The sequence below is a fragment of the Paralichthys olivaceus genome, chromosome 23 (genome assembly GCF_024713975.1).
Source record: "Paralichthys olivaceus isolate ysfri-2021 chromosome 23, ASM2471397v2, whole genome shotgun sequence".
Classification (NCBI taxonomy): domain Eukaryota; kingdom Metazoa; phylum Chordata; class Actinopteri; order Pleuronectiformes; family Paralichthyidae; genus Paralichthys; species Paralichthys olivaceus.
In genome coordinates this window covers 7,553,596-7,575,100 of record NC_091115.1, presented here as the reverse complement: position 1 = coordinate 7,575,100, position 21,505 = coordinate 7,553,596, and the positions used below count along the sequence as shown (strand labels likewise).

General features: G+C 38.6%; 1 protein-coding gene across 1 annotated transcript in view; it reads right to left on the bottom strand.

The window, feature by feature from the left end:
• Positions 1-21,505, bottom strand: part of cacna2d4a (calcium channel, voltage-dependent, alpha 2/delta subunit 4a) — a 76,200-nt gene that overhangs the window by 49,819 nt on the left and 4,876 nt on the right. Inside the window, exons 4-29 of the mRNA XM_069520351.1 lie at positions 19,026-19,107; positions 16,681-16,797; positions 16,502-16,561; positions 16,012-16,174; positions 15,792-15,923; positions 15,326-15,386; positions 14,389-14,539; positions 13,397-13,471; positions 11,948-12,037; positions 11,670-11,783; positions 11,434-11,512; positions 10,304-10,437; positions 9,726-9,743; positions 8,732-8,809; positions 8,531-8,611; positions 8,351-8,425; positions 8,111-8,197; positions 7,911-7,982; positions 7,569-7,630; positions 7,189-7,256; positions 7,054-7,099; positions 6,832-6,929; positions 6,376-6,469; positions 6,060-6,152; positions 5,422-5,549; positions 3,456-3,524 (exon numbers count right to left, since the gene is read on the bottom strand). Of these exons, the coding sequence (XP_069376452.1) occupies positions 3,456-3,524; positions 5,422-5,549; positions 6,060-6,152; positions 6,376-6,469; positions 6,832-6,929; positions 7,054-7,099; positions 7,189-7,256; positions 7,569-7,630; positions 7,911-7,982; positions 8,111-8,197; positions 8,351-8,425; positions 8,531-8,611; positions 8,732-8,809; positions 9,726-9,743; positions 10,304-10,437; positions 11,434-11,512; positions 11,670-11,783; positions 11,948-12,037; positions 13,397-13,471; positions 14,389-14,539; positions 15,326-15,386; positions 15,792-15,923; positions 16,012-16,174; positions 16,502-16,561; positions 16,681-16,797; positions 19,026-19,107 (2,327 nt within the window). The remainder of the gene's footprint in view (positions 1-3,455; positions 3,525-5,421; positions 5,550-6,059; positions 6,153-6,375; positions 6,470-6,831; positions 6,930-7,053; positions 7,100-7,188; positions 7,257-7,568; positions 7,631-7,910; positions 7,983-8,110; positions 8,198-8,350; positions 8,426-8,530; positions 8,612-8,731; positions 8,810-9,725; positions 9,744-10,303; positions 10,438-11,433; positions 11,513-11,669; positions 11,784-11,947; positions 12,038-13,396; positions 13,472-14,388; positions 14,540-15,325; positions 15,387-15,791; positions 15,924-16,011; positions 16,175-16,501; positions 16,562-16,680; positions 16,798-19,025; positions 19,108-21,505) is intronic.

The window sequence follows — 21,505 nt, the reverse complement described above, 5'->3', positions numbered from 1 at the left end:
GTCATCGTCGCTGTCCTCCCCATCTCCTCTCACTTATCTTGTCTCCATTTATCTTTCTGTCGTCTCTTCTCCCTTTATTTTTCAGTCTTTTCTCTCATCTCTGCCCTTTTTGTCCTCCCCTCTGTCTGGTCTATTGTGTTTTTTTCCACTTTTCCCCTCCCTCTATCTTCCTTCTTTTTCTCTGTGTTTTTCATCCTCATCGCCTGCTTTCTCTCCTCCCCCTGACATGCCCTCCATGTCTCTCAGTACTTTATTTTTTCCCCAAATCTCTCTCTTGCTTCTATTTACCAACTTATCTCTCTTTCTTCTTCTCTTTCTCTCAGTCTGTTTCTCTGTCAGCGGAAGCGTATTAGGTTTATTTACATACAGCCTGTCACTTCTGCCACAGAGATATACTAATCCATAGCTGAGCCTCAGAACTGCATAAACACAGTGTTTTTGTGGTCACCGTTGATTGATTTTGGATCAGCCTCTGAAATACCAAATCCCTGGCCTTCATCACAGAAGGAGAAATTGAATCTGCCACAGAATCAGCATGAAAGCTTAACACAAAACTCACTGGTTCAGGAAAACTGACCACTTTCTATTAAGACAAACACTGACACTCAGTGGTCAGAAATAGATTTATCGCCATCAATGTTTACTTCATCAGAAACTAAATTTTTCAGATCAGTGATCAGCTCCGTAGTATAAAAGCTTTTGATCTATTGTGTTCATCATAAAGGGAATGTCAGATTTATTCTAGAACATATTTAACGTACATTTGTCAGACAGACAGACAGGACATCCAAGTTTTCTGCTAATGTCTTTGCCGCCATTCGAATGAACAATTTTATGCTGCATTTAAACTTTAATTTCTAGTTTTATTTACATGTAGACATGTAAAAACACTAGATCAAAGCCTGCAGCTGTTAATACACACTCATACAAGCACAATGCCAATGCCATACTCTACTGTAGGTTGGTACAGTCTAGTGCTGCTGGTGTATGTAGATATAGCCCTTCAAGAGGCAGAGCTATTGAATATTTGATCCCCATATGTCCAAGATGTGAATGTAACTCTGGACAAGAACGCCTTGCAGTGACAGGAAAAAGAGAGTAACAAGGGGAGAAAAATACAGAGAGAAAAGAATGAGCAGGGTTAAGAAGACAAGTCTGACAGCTGTGGAAGAGAGTGGCTAAAAAAGAGAGAGATGTATTTGAGGGTTTAACAAGGTAAAGAAGAGTGTCAGAGGGGAGAGACAGTGAGTCATATGTGCGTGCGTGTGTGTATGTGTGTGTGTGTTTGTGTGCAAAAGAAAGTCAGATAGAGTAAGTCTATAAAACATTGATACAGCTTTTCCTGCTGTGTTTTTGTTAAAGTGAGGCAGCTGGTAGCGAAGCTGTTCCACTTGACATCCGGTGATGCAGTGAAAAATTAAAAATGCTGGGTGATCTGTGACTTTAGACCTCTAACTTATCATCATCATCATGTAATGTTGAAATGGTAGCATCCAGTAATGCCTCCAATGCTGCTGAAAATGCCACATCAGTAAGTAAGCTAATCTTTCAACTGATCCAATACTACATCTTTAAAGTGTATTACTTTCACTCACATAAATCTGCAATTTTCTTTTCCCAGAAATCACTTCTTCTTCCCCTGAAAATAGCAGTTGCTCTGTAGTTGCAAATTGCAACACTAGTGCAACACAACGGTAGCAATCATCACTTCCATTCAGGGTTAGCAGCATACTGCTGTGAAATGATGTTACAGAAGTAGGTATTCTTTTATATACACTTGTATCAGATCAGTACTCGGTATTGGCCATTAAGCAAAGCCCAGATAACAGAATCAGTGGCAGTGAGTGAATAATGGTATTGGAATATGTATTATCAGCACACACAAAGCAGCTGCTTTTATCACAAAAGATGAAAATCCACCTTTACTTGATTTGTTACGAATCTTAATCTTAATGGGTTTTTTTTAGATACCTTCAACCTACATCTTCTTAAACAGGAAGAGTGACAGAGTGATGTAAAGGTGAGAAAGAGGAATATTAAAAAGGAGGGGCAGTGAGGTTAAGAGAGAGAAACACATCTATTTGTAACTTTCTCACTTCTTTCTCTCCCTGTTTATATTTCCAAATATAACATGATTTTACCAGATGTTTTAATCATATCTGGTACAGAATGGACTATTTAATAACAACCTACAATAACAGGTCTGAGCAACATACAATGTCGAAGCTCCCACTACAATATTATGCTGATCACTTTGCTGTCAAACTGCAGGCCTACTTGAATTGTGAATGATGGAAGGCAGAGCTCTCAGCTACCAGGCTCCTCTTCAGAGGAACCAGCTCCCAGTTTGGGTCTGATTTGATAAGGTTTACAGATAGAGCTGGTTCAGGTGAGCCCTGAGCAATCTCTTAGTTATGCTGCTACTGTCACAATGTAATAAACAGGTGGACCCAAAATGCAGAAGACAAGTTACAGACAAAAACAGGACAAAGGCAGGAAATCAAGCTGGAGACAAACAAGGAGCATAATTTAAAAAGAAAACAGAACTCTATGGAACAACCGAACACAAACCCACGGAAAGATAAGATAGTGTCCATGATCTAAAATGCCCGTAAACAGAAACGTAAACTGTGTTTCAGAGTTTTGGGTTCAAAGTTATGGCAGCTGTAGACCTTGGCTTCTGAAAAACTGAAATGATGCACTGAACACTTCTCTCACCTTCTCCTTCTTCTCTCTCACTTACCTAGTGTATTTATATAACACTATGCATCTCATTAACTTGGTATCTTACTCTCCTGTAGTCTGTACTTCTCCTCCCTATCCTAATCTCAGCAGGTATCTTTGACTCTGGTGCTGCAGAATCCAGATATGCCGGGACTACTCAACCCTCATCATCCTAATTATCAGTGATGATCCGCATGATATCTCTCCCTCTCTCTCTCTCATCATGTATGATTTAGCGCTATATACCTGAAAAAAAATTATGTTGTCTGTCTTTCAATGATATGAAAAACCAAATGTATACGCTAGAAAATGCACACGCACCATTCCCACACACATGCTCTCAGGACACAGCTCCAGAAAGTCTCGCATTTGGATAATTATGTCTGATCAGTCAAACATATAACACAACAGTCCACACAACAGGAAGCAGTTAAATAAAGCCATAGACTATGGACAACACCTCAATGGAAAACAGCCCCATAAACTTTCCAAGAATGTTTCTTTCGAGAAAATGAGGAAAAAGAGGCCACATATGTAATCATCAGGAGCTTAAGTGAAATCAGAGCTTGACTGATGCATCAGCAGGCCAATATTATTGGCTGATATCAGGTCATGACAGACAGAGCCACCTCCAGCTGACCATCCAATCAGCAAGTTGTAACAGTGGAATAAAGCGTGTATGTAAAGACAGAAAGTGAGAGAGTGTATCTGAACAAAAATCCTCATCTTACCTCCAGCGATGGCAGTTTTCTTGCCCACCGTCACAGTGACTGCAGTGGTAGAGATCACGATCCGCCCTGCTGGGAGAGCAACACACAAAATTAGCTTGAATCGATTAATTAATCAACACATGCATATAGAAGCATGGGGGCATGCATGCACATCACAAGTACACAAATAGCCCTGGACACATGCATGAGCATATGTGCACATACAAAGTGAAAAGGAAAATATTCAGAGAGATATTTATTTTTACACATAATGAATGCATCTTTTCTGAGCACTCACAGGGATAGTGACAGCTAAAGGGCAGATACGCCAAAAATGTGTTTGAAAGTACAAGAGAAGGTAAAATTTAATGAAGTCATAGATTCTCTGTCTGTGCGTCTATTCTAAGCCTTCATACGAGCAGATGCCAACTTTCACCAAGCCACAGATTCCATCCAGGTTATAAGCATTATGTAATACAGATTATAACAGGTAATATACTCACACTCGATAACAGAAGGATTTTAGTTACTATGATAGTAGAGATGTGTCGTCGATCTTTATAAACAGTCTATGATCTGTTATACATCCCTTCAATGCCTGCATAACAGCCATGAACTTATAAACTATGTAATGGGATTAATTATACTGTAACATACAAACAAGGAAAACTATAATCACAACAAATGAAGAAACAAAATCCTGACTTTCCAAAAATTCATGGAATCAGTCTAGTACAAATGATCCAAAGCCTTACTGACTGCCTAAGAGAGGAGAGGAGGTTGTCATATTTTAAACTGCATGCTCATGCAGTGACCAAAAGATAGAGAGAAGGAGGAATGAAACAGAGAAACAGAAAGAGAAGAAAACTCTTAAAATCAAAGGTGACTAAATGGAAAACAGTGACCCAGCACTCCCCATGCTTGAAATCAGGAGTGAGGAAGAAGATAACAAGGATTATTAAAAAAGAGGAGGCATGCCAAGTATCAGTAAGTTTTCCTATACCCTCCTCTTCCTCCTCATCCTCCTCTGCCCTCCTTCGTTTTCTCCCTCCCTCCTCTGCTTGGTGCTCCACCTCCTCAGCACTTAAGGTTGCGCTATAGTCAGCCTCATAGTCCCTGAACACATCTGAGCACAACACACTGTATTTACCGTCACTCTAATAATTATTAGGGACTATTTTATGTTTGAATGTCTAACATTAATGATAATTAATAAGGTTGGTATAATAATGTCTCATTATCTCTATGTAAAAATATCATGAAACATTTATCACCATCTTTATATAGGATTTAGAAATAGAGCCTCAAGCCTCTCATCTTCTATATGTAGTATCAGGGTTTAAATCATTTATATATTCAGTACATACAATATAGTGGCTACTCTATTTGAGTTTTAGTTACGTTTACAAGCCTCAAACTCATCTGTATATATGAAACTGCAGCAAACTAGATTTAATTTAAGTGAGGACATGGATTCATACACACACCCTGGACTCTGTGATTTGCGGCAGCAGAATTAAAAGCTCATACTGCACTTCAACGTCTGCACTGGATAGTGAAGATTTAAATCAAATTCCTTCCATTTATTGCTGCCTAAAGCACAATGTTGCAAACTTGTTTAATTAAATCACTCAAATTGCGCCTTAATTTGCTAATGACACAAAGGAACATCAGCAGATCACATCTTTTTTTATGACTTAATTTCTCAGCTATATTGAAAATGGAGTTAGGTGTTAGTAAGATGAGAAATATAGTTGTTAAAGTTGTCAGTCTGGAGCTGCTGAAGATTTTCCAAACCTGTATAAAAAACCATGAATACAAGCTGCATCAATTTACAATGAAGTAAACAGAAGGAGCAGTTGTAGCCTGCTGGCTATAAAAAAAATTATCCTCTCACTGAAAGATTTGAAATGGGAAATAAAAAAGAGCACAACGTGTATTTTGTGTCCATGAGTGTGCGTTTGCTCATTAAAGGTGTTTCCTTTACCTTTAGTGTCTTGTCTGGGCATGTAGTATAGAAACTGTCCAGCTGGGTACTCGGCTGCTCTGCGGTACCACACTGGGAAATGGTCCAGCGTAAACATATTCTCCTTGTCTGTGGAGGTCAGGAAAGACCTGTGGAGAGACAAAAATAAGCTTGAAGAAAAACCTACTATCCACTGCCTGAAATGATAAGAAACCATCAGAAGGAAAAAGGAAAATGAGTTGGAAAGAACAACAAGAAGATTTGGAAATAGCAGAGGAAAGAAAAAGAGGGTGAATAAAACATGCAATACTATGGTGTAAAAGAAGTAGCACAATAATAATGAGAATACCAAAAAAGTAATCTCCAGTGATGCTTTAAAATTATAAAAAAACTGAAATACTAATACTACTAATAACTAAAAAAAACTAGTTTGGATGAGACTCGCCACTGTTTGTCTGGAGTAATGAATTCATTTATTATATTGACCACCAGAGGGAGACCTCACTCTTTACTGTAATTCAAACATTTCGCTGCGGACACTCACATACACAGTTGAACAGCAAATATAAATGTTTTGGCTGCTCACATGAGGATGTGTCACATTTCATTGGATGGTATTTCATTTTAATAAACAAAATGTGTGTGTTTTTCTTACTTACTTAGCAACCCTTTTCTCAATACCAGTGTACCGCTGGAATCTCAACAGGCCTGAACGGGTGCCCAGGAACGCTGTTTCTACTCCATCGTCCATACTGAAAAAAAAGAGGGAGGGAGAGGGAGAGGGAGAGAGAAAGAGAGAGAGAGAAAGAGAAAGAGAGAGAGAGAGAGAGAGAGAGAGAGAGAGAGAGAGTAAAAGATAGAGGCGGAGCACGCAGAGGTAATATAAGGTAATGTAAACTATTAGCAAAAATATACATGGAACAAATAATATATATTTATATTCCATGTTGTAAATGTGTGCGTGTTAATATTCACCCAGATGTATTAAGCATAAGGGCAGTCCAGTAAGCTTCCATAGGAGCCGTGACCACAGCATCAAACAGAGTTTGTTGCAACAACAACATATCACCTGTAGAGAGAAACCAGAGAGGAAGACGAACATTAATCTAATCATCATGTTAAAACATTACAGATTATTGTGTTTCAAGCATAACAAGATAGAATTAGGGCACCACACAAATATATTTTACACCTCAAAAATAATCTTGTTGATATTTTGGGTTTGATCCCTTTTCTTTACCTTATTAAGTTTTAAAAACCAGCTCATCTGTCTGGTGTGTTTCAGAATTCTCCACCTTGTGTTGGTAAGTGGGAGTGTTTTTAAATGTTTTAATTTCTGGTGCTAGTACATGTTAATAAACTGTATCTACTCTGTGATCAATAGCAAGTGATAAAACATCATGAGGTGAAATTAAAGTGTTGAGTACTTACATTCCAAATCTGGTTCTTTGCCAGTGAGGTATAGTACCACAGCCTGCAGCTGACTCAGCTTGCGGTGGGCTGGGTCAATGTCGGTCTCACAGTATGTCCTACAAATGCACACACAAACAAATACGTGAATAAAAATGTATAGAAGAAATATTTTCATGAAAATCTCCTACCATATTATACATTATAAAGTGTATATATTCATGTTTCATGATTGTAACTCACCACTCGCTGGCTATGGTCAGATCTGGAGCCAGTAAGTCATGAAGACCTGAAGGAAAACATAAAAAACAAAAAGAGTTCAGATGAGTAAGAAAGGCGCACATACACGAATAAAGAGAAAGTGAGAAAAAGAATTACCTTCCTCAACAGAGACGTTTCCTATGAAGATATACTGTCCATATCCCCGAGTTAACACTATACCCAGACTGTCAAACACAGACAAGACAGCATTATTTAATTTGTATTTTATGTAAATGTTATACACTGTGACAACAACCTTAATGTTACAGGCAGAATGAATCATAGAAAGCACTGTAGAGTCCATAAATATTTACAACAATAAGAATTTGTAATTCCTCTGAGCAGGCTAGAAATATAAATAGGCTACAGAAAGTATTGCTAACAAAGAATTCTATGTTTTGCTATTAATTATTACATGGTTGTTGGATATGCTGATAATAACATTTACATAATATAAACCATAACACACTAATCCTGCTAAAAGCAATCAGACAAACCTAAATGGCGTCTCATTGAGGACGGTGTGAAAGTAATCATTCTTCAAGAACATCACTCTCGTCTGTGAGAAATAAAGAGAGAAACAGAGTTCATTAAAAGGATAGTAACAGCAGAGAAAATAGATTGCGTGTACAGAAAATATAAAAAAAATACAAAAGGACTAATAACATAAATAAAACATGAGCAAAATAAGGAAACAAAACTTGGATTGCATAAAAAATGAACAGTAAAATCCCAGAGGAGGAAGAAGGGGAAAATCGAATGTCTGATTTAATATTTAAGATAGTTCATCTTGTTCTCCTCAAACACACAGACCCACTCATAAACACAAGAGTACTCACGCCTTTATCCACTGACGTTCTCACGTCTATAGATAATGTTCCAGTTTCTCCTTTTACCATGGCTGTCCTCAGCTAAAACAAAGACATCACATACACAGCACGTTCAGAGTTACATTATAGTGTACTATAAATCCTCATCCACAGTAAATACAGTAAAAAGAAGACATTTGAAAATGTATATAAACGTGTGTGTTTCTCACTTTCTCCTCAGTGTCTTCCCACTCCACCTCTGACAGATCAACACTGTTGTAGTTGGGTTTTGGCTTTAACTTCTTACCCTCCTTATACTGTCACACACATATGCAGATGCACAATCAGCTTAATAAATATTTTGTAAATATGTGTATTTTAACACGCATGGTGAATCATATCAATAGAGCAGAGACACAACAGTTTGTCAGCCGCAATAATTCATTGTATAACACAATATTTGTCTGTACCAAAGGCCGTAGGTCAGGGTGAGACAGGATGTAGCCATTGTTAGTGATGAGGTAGGCGTAACCATGGACACCCAACTGAAAGATAAAAAATAAATTGCATACACTATAGAATCAGCACAGTGTGTGTTCCAGCTTTGTTTGTGCTATGACACGGTGGTCTGTACTCTGCAGATGGTTTACCTTGTATCTAGGAGCTAATCTCATCAGTTCTCTTAGGGCCACGTCAGTTCCCACCACTCCCAGCAGAATCCCGTGAGACAACTACAGGACACATACAGCAGGTTCATATTCTGATTGTCTTGTGAAGATGAGCTCTCTCTTACACATATTGACACAGTGATGTGAAGTGAAGTTTGTTGAGTGTTAATGATGATAACTTACAGTCTCTTTCTTCTTGCTGAACACAGGCATGGCCACTGAGGTCATCAGCAGCAGGCTTTGGGCCTGAGTATTGAACAGCTGGGACACACAAAAACACACAGGTCTAAATTCAGCCTGCAGATGAAATATGATGCGTCAAAGTAAAAATGAAGGGGAAATGAAGACATGTGGATTGCAAGGATGTTCCACTTGAGAGCAGCCGACAACGTACACATTGCATCAAGCTAACATTTTACAAATGGTGGAAAATGTTTGCTAATAAATTGAAAACTGTGCTAAATTAGCTAAATAAGATGAAGACAACTTTTAAAACTATGAAATGAAATTGAAAGCTAGGAAGCAACATGTTACCCTTCAGGGGTTGACTGAAAAACTAGTCTGGGTTACTAGAGGATGAGCTAAGCTAACTTTAGCAATCGAAGCTAATGGTTGAAGCAAGATTAACCATAATCAACTTGAACCACTAGAAACTGTTAGCTGTTAGCAAAAATACTAATCAAGAAATTTCATTTGGTTGGCTACATATAAACTCAAGCTTGATAAACAATGAAAAAGGTACATCAAGCTAACATTTTAAAAAGGTCTAATTTCAAGCTAACATTTCAAAAGGAACGAAAAGTGAGGCTAAGCATCGTTAGCTAAAAGATAAAAATATACTCCAGTAAAATGAGTTAAATAAAAGGTAAAGTAGCAAAGACAATGTTCTAAACTCTGAAATCAAATTAAAAGATAGGCGCTAATGACAAAACAGCACATTAGCAGTGTTAGGTTGAAAACGAAGGAAGGGTAAATTAGGCTTACTAGAGGATCAGCTAGGCTAACTTTAGCATTTGAAGCTAATGGTGAAAAGATAGAAACTAATAAAAAACACCCCGAACTGTTTGTAGTTGATAGTAAACATGAGGCTAAGGAAGACATTACATGTACAACAAACTGTATTATATGGCTCACATTAGAAAAACATGTCTAGTTATGAAGCCCTGGGTGCCATTACCTTTTCTGTGGTTGGGAACTGGAGATGGAGGAAAGACAACAAGAGGAATGAGATGATGGTGAAAAGATACAACACACACGGTGAAGATGAAGATGAAGAGCTAGAGAATTAAGTCATTAGTTACTAGTAATTGATTACTTTCTCCAAGTCATTTCACTGGCTGCTAAATACTTCCTATGTTCTGGTTTACCTTTATGCATGTGTAGCAGTGGGACTCAACACACTTTGTTGTGTGCAAGTCGATTTATTTGTAATTTGTTCATATATCAGAAAGTATCTCTACTTTGTACGCCACTTCATTTCTACGCTGCATTGTGTTATATGTTCAAACACCGGTGAAGTACATTAAGTACTTTTACTAAGTAGAAAAGTTAATGTGGTACTTTAATTCTTACTTGTCTATTTATTTGTACTTTTGCTTTAGTAAAATGTTTGAGTACTTCATCCAGCACTGGTGTGTAGCATGATGTTTCCAGGTAGATTAGATAAACTGACTGTTCTCTGCTGTTAATGTGTCAGTACTAGGTGGTTGCTCGGTCACCTGCTAAGTACTTGATAGTAGAACACAATAGACTCACCACACTGTCCATGTAGGCCTCGGTCCATATGATGTCATGATCATGGTTGATGACCATAGGCCGACTGAGAACATGGAGGTACTCCATAACGTTTTCCTGCACGTCAGCCAGTGTGGAGACGTGTGTGTAGTAACCTGCAGGAAACACACACACACCACACTGATGGAAAAACCCAGGACTCAGCAAACAGAGTATTCACCACATTATTATTAATCTTTCTGCCTCCAGGATTATTTCAAGAGCAAAATGTTTATTTATCAGGCATCAGAAAATATTGTGGTCCCAAAAGACACTAAGCTGTTTTTGAAATGAAAAAAACAAAATAAAATACACAGCTTTAATGTCCCGTTAATGCGACTGTGCTTTTGATGTTCTTTAAAGCCTGGTTTAGTCTTAGATTCATGGCATTTCTACAAGTGGAAGACAGTGACGTCAATGGGATACCTGCAGTGAAGCTGCTCAGTGACAACAGGCGACTGAAGCACTGCCAGATATTGAATTCAAGAATATTCAACACCCGTTCCCCCTTTGTAAAAACACCTCAAGAGAAAGTAGAGCTGTTATTATTATTACTGTTATCATTATTATTATAAAGACTTACTTATATAACCAAAACTGCATATAGAGAGGTTTTGGATGAGTGCAACATTAAGCATGTTTGTCTGTTTATGACATTTTGTTGTTGGCAGAGGTGACTGCCAGTGTGCACAACAGAAGGGAGTGCACCTGTTACCCATTACACACACACAGATATGATATTATTTGGCCAGGAATGTGTTTACAGTGTATCTGTGCTGATAATCAGGTATTTAGTCGGGGCTTTTGATGTGCTCAGAGCAGGATAAAGTGATTATATTCAGGCCTGAGCTGCTGCATGACCCCATGTAATTCACAAGAGGGCAGCACCTGATACCTACTTACATCAGCTGCAGGAGCAAAGAGACCTTTTATCTGAGCTAAGAATTAGACAGGAACACAGTTTAATTTCAGAATTAGGCACACAACTGATTTTTGCAGAAGCTTTCACGTGTATTTCTCTTCTTGCTGATAAGACTTAGCTTCTCTATGTGGATTGTGAAGGTTTCATCTGTAGAAGAAAAACAAAAAGGATAAAAGCACTCTGTTTGTACCCTTGTTGTTGCAGGCGATCCATTTGACATTTTCAGCAAATGTCATCTCGCGTCCAATTAAATAGGTGAACACTCGAACCTGGAGAGAAAATCAAATAGATTATATAGTATGATGTAATAAATCCCATCAAATTGATCACCAAATAACCACCTAGCATGGTGTTTTAGTGCATTCACAGTACATCTCACTGGTGCCTTCTTTTATTCATGCTTGCGTGTGAGAGTGCATGCCATACCCTCCGTTCTGGCCAGTTGAACTCTTTAAAGACATCCTGGAAGTCCTCCATGGCTCCATCTGTAATCAGCATGATGGCCTGGTTACACAGGCTGCCTTGGCCCAGTGCAGCAGCCTTAAGACACAAGGACATACACAAGGTATTCAATCCTGAGACGTTGTACTTAAGGCACTTACAGACCTATGGATTGTGTCGTTCTCACTTTCCTCCTCGCCTGTGATTTAGCATATTGTTTGTAACAGTCACTATGGTTGTTGCAAAGTGGGGACATACTGTACCTCATTGAGAATCTTAAAAGATTCCTTCATTGCATATTTCACTTTGCCCTCTCCTTTCACATGAAGCTCTTCAACCAAAAGCTTGAAATGCTGGAGAGAGACAAACAAGAAAACTGACATCAATAAATCCTGGCCTAAACCTTTTTAGTACATGCAGGTGAATTGGTCAGAGAGAGAGAGAGAGAGAGAGAGAGAGAGAGAGAGAGAGAAATCATGAGGAAGTGAGGGGAAGAGAGTAAAGGAAGGATTATCTCCCTCTCCCTGGAACACCGACAAATTACAGCAAAGTCACTATGTTCACCAGGATGTGATCAACGTGAGCATATACTGACACACAGACACACACTGTGAGAAATGGCTGCATTGTTGCAGGATCCATCACTGTGTAAACCACAGACCGACATGGCTCTTCACAGAATTTGATATCCCCTTATAAATTTTAGAACATATGACAGTTCTAAAGATACTGTAAATATGAAACTACTTATAAACTGTGTAATATGAAAAATCCAGCAATCACTTTAACAAATAATTAACAAAAACTAAAAATTCTCCAATTTTCTAGTTTTACACTGAATATATTGACATTTAAATGACAAAAACATAAGTCAATATGCTAAAATAGGCATCAATCTCTTTTAGTTTTAGATTATTAAGCTATATTACTCTTACCTACAGTGGGAGTAAATAAGTTACATTTATTTGTTATAGGGAAAACAAATTAAACTAATCTTTCTGTTAGTGTCTTCATGTGTTCACTACATGAGTTTATGCATAAGTATGTCAGCCAACATCTGTAAGCCCATTCTGTTACAGCCGGCCTCTCAAGGCCTTCAGCCAATCAAATCCCTTGCTGACAGGTCATGTGTCCTACTTAAAATTGTCAGCAGCCCGCAACCTTACCTGATCTGCCATCATGTGAGGGGGGGGAGTGAAAGTAGGGCATACATCCAACACATAATTCACACACACACACTCACACAGAGGAGAGGGCCGAGCAAACAGAGCGGGTTCTCGGAAAAACAAAATAGAAAAACAACAGATGAGGAGGATAAAAGAAATTAAAACAGCCAAACAATGAAACAATGAGATTTTATTGGAGTTGTACATGGAAATTCAAAAAGATGCAAAGGAAGAGAAGAAAGAAGATGACGATGGGAAAAAGAGATGAGAAATGGAAGGTCAAGACAAAAGAGGAAAGAATCGGGAAAAAAGTGGTTTAATCCTTGAATCAATAGTTTTAACTGTGAAAACATACATTTACTGTAATGTTTAAACTGTAATCTGATGACAGCTGATGACTTTAGAGTATTAGCGAGATAAAAGCTCATGATTAATAGGTTAGCAGAGGTTAAGCGATTTAATTAGCTGTGTACATGTGTGTGTCTGTATGTGTGTTTGTGTATGTGCATGTTTGGGTGAATGTGAGTGTGTGCGTGACTGTATTACCTCCCGGTTATCCAGATCAGCTTGTACCAGTGTGCCCTTGAAACATGGCTCCACGTAGCGAACATAATCACTGTACTGGAGAGAGAAACCAAATATACTGTATACATCAATTCAGTCAATAATCAGCATGATCAATTATAAAATCAGTTATCAGCATAATCAACTTTCAGTTTCATCAACTTCATAGCAATCGCCCTCAATATCACAATATAACTATTTTACACTTATTTAGTCTCGCCAATATCTGTTTCTATGGAAAGTGAATACAGAAAAGCTAAATATAAGAATATACTATACTAATAATACTTTATTTATAAAGTGTGCTGTAGTGGTGTTATTTACTTTATCTTATTATCTTATTATTAACTAATCTGTTTTCTGTTGTTAAATTTGCCTCTTTGAATGTGGTAGCTACATTATTTGGAATTGTTATATTGATTTTATATCTTATTAACTTTTCCATGTTACTAATTCAAAGGTCAGGTCAAGTCAATTCAAATTACTAGCTGTTATTCGAAACAATAAAAAAGTGGGATCACTGAGGAAATCTCATTGTAAAACACTGATTTTCATTTTGTTGCAGGGTCACTCAATTGTGACGAGTGTAGCTTTAAATTCTGTGTTGAAACAGCTTAAGGGCAGCGGATTTGCCACAGGCGTATGATTACACAGTCAGTAATACTGGGATTAACCATGCTTATTACACCACTTTGTAGTTGTAGTGGTACAAATCCTGAAAAAACGAAAAGACAAGACAAATTCGGAAACTTTGATCTTACTCCCAAAACATTAATACTTATGAATAGATTATTCAACGTGTGTATCTGGGCTGATTTGCATGTGTGATCTTTTTTCACGTGTCTACCTGAAAGACTTTACTGTACCTGCTTGTTTGCATGACTGTACATGGGGGGTGTTAATCTCTGTGTCACACTCACCAGGACTCTAGTGAGTCTTAGTGTGTGTGTCTGTTAAGGTGAGTGTGTACTTACAGCAATGATGTTAACAAAGTCATTTTCTCCCAGTGTGTCCAGGATTGTATTGATGGTGTGTTTGGCGATGGTCAGTCTGAGTCCCTTCATGCTGCCACTGACATCCACCACGATCACCACATCTTTAGGAGACGTGGCTGCTTGGATATACCTGGAGATAGATATAGAAATATAAAGAAATACATGGAGAGAAATACAGAGACAGCAGTTGAGAGAAATTTATGAGAATGAAACATAGATAGAAATATATAGAGAAATATATGATAGATAGATAAAGAGAGACAGACAGTCTAGATAGATAGATAGATAGATAGATAGATAGATAGACAGATAGATAGATAAATAAATAGATATATAGATAGATAGATTGATTGATAGATAGATAAACAGATAGATGGATAGATAGATAGATATAGAGTTGTCAGCAGTACAGATCATTGTTAACATAACGTAACTCAAACAACACTGTGTCATTAATAGGTCTGCATGGTATTTACCAGTAGTCTAGGAGACAGAGAGAGCAGACAGAGTTCAAGCCTGATCCTTTTATTTGTTCCGCCATTCCTCTCTCTCTCCATCCACTGTTCCCTTCATCTCTTTACTGCCATCCCCTGATTTTCCAAGCTCATTAACATCAATAAGATTTCCCCTACCGCAGCTGTGACTGGCGATTTTCCAGCTCTACACTGTCTTGTACAGCACGTTCTGTCTGAGAACCAGACGGGCTTTCACCAAGGTTGACTGCTTGGTAATCTAGCTTGTATTTTACTTGGTAGACTTTTAACACGGAAGACATTTTGTGATGCCACACTGTAGGAAATTAATATAGAGTACATTTCATTTAGCTGGTTTGGTGTCAGGGTGCAAGTATTGTGGCTTTTTAGTTTAGTTTGTGGATCAGGATGTAGACCTGAGGCAGGCTTCAATCTGGTTTTACCAATTTCTGTTTCTGCTATCAAACGTGACCACACCATTTTCATCTGGAGTCCACTTGATCCCTGGAGAGAGACAGAGAGGGAGAGAGAGAGATCAGAAGCTGGTGGTTAGACGGCAAACTGCTGCATGGGTAACTGGTTTGATGGATGACTAGAGAAACAAGGACGAATGGTGACAGACTGTCAAACAAGAATGTGATGAATGACGTTGCAAATGAGTAAAAGAGGCTGTGTCACAAATCCTCCGCTAATTACTCCTCTCACTCACACACACAGAAGAGAGCTCATCAGCAGCCCTACTGTAGCTGACACTGAGTCATCACATTTGAGCAACAGTCTGCTGCATTGTCAGTTGCTGTGTAAGTATTCTGTTTGGCTTGTGCAGCTCATCCACGTCACTTGAAGAGGTGCAAAGACGCTGACATTTATTTTGGGGACGCGTGCATGAGGTCCAAAACGTATCTGTACCTGGGTACAGCCTGAAGAAGCCTGTAGAGCTGCCAAAGTACTGCCACGTGAGAGTCGGATCCTTCTGGAAGTTATCGATGAACACGTCATTCAGAGCCTCGGACATGTAGGCTCCATTGAGAATGTCTGGATCTATAAACAGTGACAGAAAGAATAAGATAGATATTCTGATGGCAATAGGATGCAGCACACGGTGTGTACAGGGAGGTGAAGAAGTTACCTCGGTTGTAGACGTTGGTGGGGACTTGTATGTTGCTCAGTTGTGTGTTGACTGGCAGTTTATTGAAGTGTTCATTTTCCTCCAGAGGGAATTCTCCTCCCAGTGGCACTGAGTTCCCCTCCTCATCGTATGTGTTGATCATCATGGAGTTATAATAATCAAACTACAAACACAAAAACAGATGAGGCTTTATATTAATTATATGATGAAATATCGAAGACGTCTTTAAAATGGGTACTTTTACTTTGCGTATTTGCTTTGAGAAAGAATATAAGTCATGTATATTCAATTGAGACACTCAAATATATATAAATTACAGCTTTTCTCATTATTACTCATTATTACAGATATATATTATCAAAATAGAAAACCTGGAATAATAGAAGAATACCTGGAATACCTCTTATTATTAAAGTAAATGTATATTTCACATCAGCCTTAAAGTCAAAATCTGTGCACAGAGATGGATTTCATACACACTGTCACATACCTCCAGTGTTTCATTGTACTCGTGGTATAAATCTGCATCCTCTGCTGCTTCTGCTAACCTCTGTGATGAAATACAAGTGGTTAGGGAAGCATTCGGGCCATGTAGGAAGCAATTAAAACATCTTTACACAGACTTAACCTGCTGCTGTGATTCCCTCTGTAATGATTTGCTGTTTTTACCTTCACTGACTTCATCTTCCTCCCAAGCATCTCCTCCATCTCCTCTGCAAACTTTTTAACCAGCTCCTCTCCGTCCACCTCCTCAATCTTCACCATGCCCTCGATGTCCTTGAATTTCTTCAAAACAGACACAGATTTTATGTATTACATTCTGTATATACTTAGATCATATTCTATAAAGGAGCAAACCTTCTTTTCTTTAAAGATTTAAAGGTTGTGGACAATATTTGGCTTAATACAGAATGGAGAATAACAAACGCAGAGGCACACACAAACACAAAGATTGTAGAACAGATGTGGGTCAAGCCCTGACTCCACAACCCCCCTCTAATCTGAATTATGACAGAGTGATGCCACAACACAAACATCTACTCTACGCTGCACCTCTGCACACTTTCAAGACTGTTATACATTGATTTAAGAAAATGTATTCATTAAAACCAGCTGCACTCATTTTCTTTCACCTTTAGTGAGATTATTATCCTCAACGCTCAACACTGTGATTTCCAAATGTCAAAGACACAAGCTTGTAAATGAAGATTCCTCAGTCTGCACAATCCCAAGCAGAAAGAGAGAAAACCCCTTTCACAACAAATTTGGGAAAATAAATAAATGTCCTATTTGTCAAAGTGAACAAAGATATTTTCTACTGTCACTTCCAATGATGATGCTTTTTAATTTCCTTTACAGGAGAAAGCAAGCCAGAGTAAATGAAACAGATTAGAGAGACAAAGAAATGTAAAAAACAAAAAAAAGAGAGAGAAAGGATGATAAAGAGCCAACAACAAATACAAATAAAATCCTGTTTGAAGCCTCAGTAAAGCTGCAGCATTTTGAATATCCACTCTGGTTTACTCAGGCAAAAAGACACCGTCACTAAATATTCCACAAATAATGAGAAAGCCATTGATTAGACAGAGCTGGGTGATTAATGGCTTTTCGTTTCCAGGATTAAACAAAGCACTGTATTTATGCTTTTTACAAACTGCTGGTGAAATAAAACTAGGAACTAGGAGAAATATGTCTAAACAACACTATAATATCAGATACTGTCACTATAGTACCTGCAACAATTACTGTGACAATGTATTGTAATGTAGTAGCCTAACAAACTGTACCATTGCTTATTACTGCCAGTATTTGTATTCCTTTTACTTCCCATTTGTTTCTACCATCAAGGTTAAACCTTACTGTATAAACAATAAAGCAAAAAACAACACAATTTTGTTTTAAAAGGAATTGGTGCAGGTTTAATGTCTGTACAGCTGGTTTTGGGGATATTTGTACTCTACTATAGAAAATTGTGTGGTAAAATACAAATAAAGGACCACATACGCTGTAGATGCAGATAGTTAGTAGATGCATGTCTCTATGAACACAGTTTGTATATGTGTGTGTGTGTTTGTGGCAGATGGCGAACAGGCCTGCTAGGGATTCTACAGGGTGGCATGCAGAGAAAGACCGCACATCCTAATTACTAAAAGATACACACACACACACACACACACACACACACACACACACACACACACACACACACAAACACACACACAAACAAAACCTCCTCTTGAGCCTCTTTGGTAAGAAACACAAAAGAAACTAACACAATCCAAACCAGTGCAATGGGCTATAGTGTGTTTGCATGACATTTCAGTGTATGTGTTTGTGTATGATAAAAAAAAAATATATATATATATCACAGAATTAATCAAGCAGAAAATATAAGCGTGCGTTTGTGTTTATATGTGTCAAATGTATTTGAATTAAGTGTGTCATCACAGTCGTCTCTGGGCCATGTGCAGATGTTGGACAGCAAATGTATGCCAGTCAGCTGTGCTCTTATTGGCTGATGTGGCAGAGGGGAGGAGGAGGAGAGATGGAATCAGACCCCGCCCTTCTCAGTCTGGCGCGATGAGGACATGTGATCTATAACCTGAAGTGCGTTTGTCTTTCTGCATTTAACTAGTTTTCTCTCCATGTCTGTGTGGTTCAGAGACGAACTGTAAAAACTGTAACTACAAATTTGTGTTTGCGGAAATGACACTAACGCAAATTTTGTTCTCTGAAACTTAATATAGTTGGTAATATATTAAAACTGGAAGGTGTTGTACAACCTCTGTACATACTCAGGTACTGCCCCGGTACTCACAAGTATCATTTTTCTTCCTCAACATCACCGATTCATCTGAAACTGAGAACTGCTGAAACACAATATGATGCATCCTAACATTTGAATAACACGTAAAAAATAACTATTTGTTTGCATGCAGGTGCTTTTAGCATGTATGTACAGTATGTGTCTGTTAAAGTGTCTTGTTAAAGTGCGGGTGTGTGTGGACTCCTACCTTCTGTAGCAGCTTAGCTCCAGAGTACCTGGCGGACATAGCAGCTATCTCTTTGCCAAAGGACACGGCCCACTGCTGCACCCTGGACACACAACCAGGGACAGGTACACAAAACTGTTAACACTTGTTTTTCTTTGGAAACAAAAAGTCTTTACCCGACATTTATTCCACTGACATTTAATAATTTAGTTAGAGTGTAAAGATGGGATTGTAATGTGGCTCAGGAGAGTGGGTTGCTCACAGTGGTTAGTCGGTAGTTCAATCCCTGTCTTCTCCAGTCTGTCCTATAAGTGCTATATTAGTTCAGTCCATGTAATTAACACATTTTTGTCCAGATTCTCTGCTGCTTTAACTCATATCCTTTTATAAATGTTTGTTTTATTGGAAAGAGGCGCCATTAAATCACATTTTGGCACATAAAATATGTGCAGGGGGGAAAGCGGTGTCACCTTGCCACATTAAGAAATTTACTGTGCTATATAATATATGAGCTAATAAAATGCATCCCAGTAAACAGGATAAATATGCCTACATTTAAAATCACAGCTGTGGAGCAAATTATATTGTAGATTATTACATTGCAATAAAAGAATAAAGCACCTGAGTTGTGATCAGTGCTCAAAGATATCCTCTTCTGTCTGAATCTTCTTGGAAAAAGAAAGAAGGGCTAATAAAAGTGTTGACGGTGACCATGAAAGTGCACAGCCAATCATGTTAAGAGGTTACCCTGCATTCGCCTATAACAGATTAAAACAGATTACCGGGAAGGTGACAGTGAAAGCTGTCGGGCTGCCAGGTCAAAGGGTTATTTTGTGTTCAATAACATGTAGTAATTCTACAAATCCTCCATGTGAATGCAGCCAAGATAAGGTAATAGAGGTCAGAGAGAAGACAGGATGCGACAGATGGCTCAACCAATGGGGAGTCAGCCAGCTTGCTGCTAGTTAGCAGGCAGGGTTGTGGCCAGGCGGCGTCAGTGCTGAACGCTGGCTGCTGGTTTTGTTAACTTGTTGATGTGGACGTTTTTAAAATGTGCAGAAGTAAAAGTTGTTTGAGACATTAGTTATCATTTTACCATATGTTTTCATAATTCTACAGATACAGATCCTCTGTTTCTGGTGTGGCTTTTTTTCCTGCACCAACAGACCTGTAAACCACTGAGGGGCCCGTGAATCTTGTGATATATATATATACAGTAGATTGTTTGTGTCCAGATGAAACATATGATCAGCATGTGGAGGCCATTCTGAGCAAATTGATGGATTTGCCTGCAGGAAACGTGATCTGGGACTTTTGATGTCTCAATGTCAATTCTGTGTTTGACTCGTGGCAGCAGAGCAATGTTGCCTCAGAGACTTAAGATCTGACCTTCTTGGCCTAAGATGTTCCAGTCATAGACTCGCTAACTTCCAGAGGGAGCCTGCTGCCAAATCTTCCACAGGCAGAGCGGAGGACTTTGGACTCAGTGACCTGTATTGGCCTCTTGAACCCTGCTGTCCCTGGAGCTTTAATCTGCCTCAGTCACTCCAGCCTATAGTGACAGCAAACAAAACTTGTCCTGATAGTGCATGAGTGGCTGATAAATCTGTTGGTCTCTAATCGGAGTGTCTGACCACTGACCGACTCCTATAAACACACATTTTGTGTTTCTCCAACCCTCTCAGCATCCCCCCTTCACATTAACACACAGTTAATAGGCTATTATGGACTGACAGCGCAGCATCGATCTGTTGGTGTTTCTAGTCAGCAGGAGGTTTGAAAACTGCTCAGGGAAAAGAGCTTCGTCTGGTTTCTGGAGTACAAACACAGCGTTTTGTTCCCAAAAGAAATGTTCAGCTGAGAAAAACCTCACAAAAAAAGAAAAGAATGCTTTGTGTGAAAAAGAACCCATCAACTAAGTTCTTTCTGTAGACACTAATCATCTAATGTAATGTGAATTCAGCTTTAAAGCGATGTTAGTGGTAAACTAACATGGCAACATTGCAATGCTAATGGTTTAATCAGTAAATATCACGGTGTTCGGTCTCGTGGTTGTTAAGATATTTCAGTCTGGACTGAAATAGTTGACCAATCAACCAACCAACTTCACCATCATTAGAAATATGCACGGGTAATAAAAACGTAGTGTTCAGCCATTCCATAGCAAAATACGAATTAATCAAAAACAACTTTTTTATAAAAATCGGTGGATTTGTTATTATACTTTTCAAATGTATACATCAATTTCACCTTATTTGGCTGCCGCTGTAGAGAAGCTGTATGATTCTTTGGCAGTTACCTAGAGCCTGCAGGTGCCCATATGGCCCATATATATCTGTGTGGAGCCAAAACAGACGGAGCGCTATTGACTCATCCATCTGACACGTGGCTTCTGGGAGGGTATAACGCTGCATGTGGGCTTTCCAGGGCGTCCACGCGGAAATTAGCCAGTAAAACAGCTGATGTAATATCTTAATAAAGAAGTATGTGGTCATCAGACT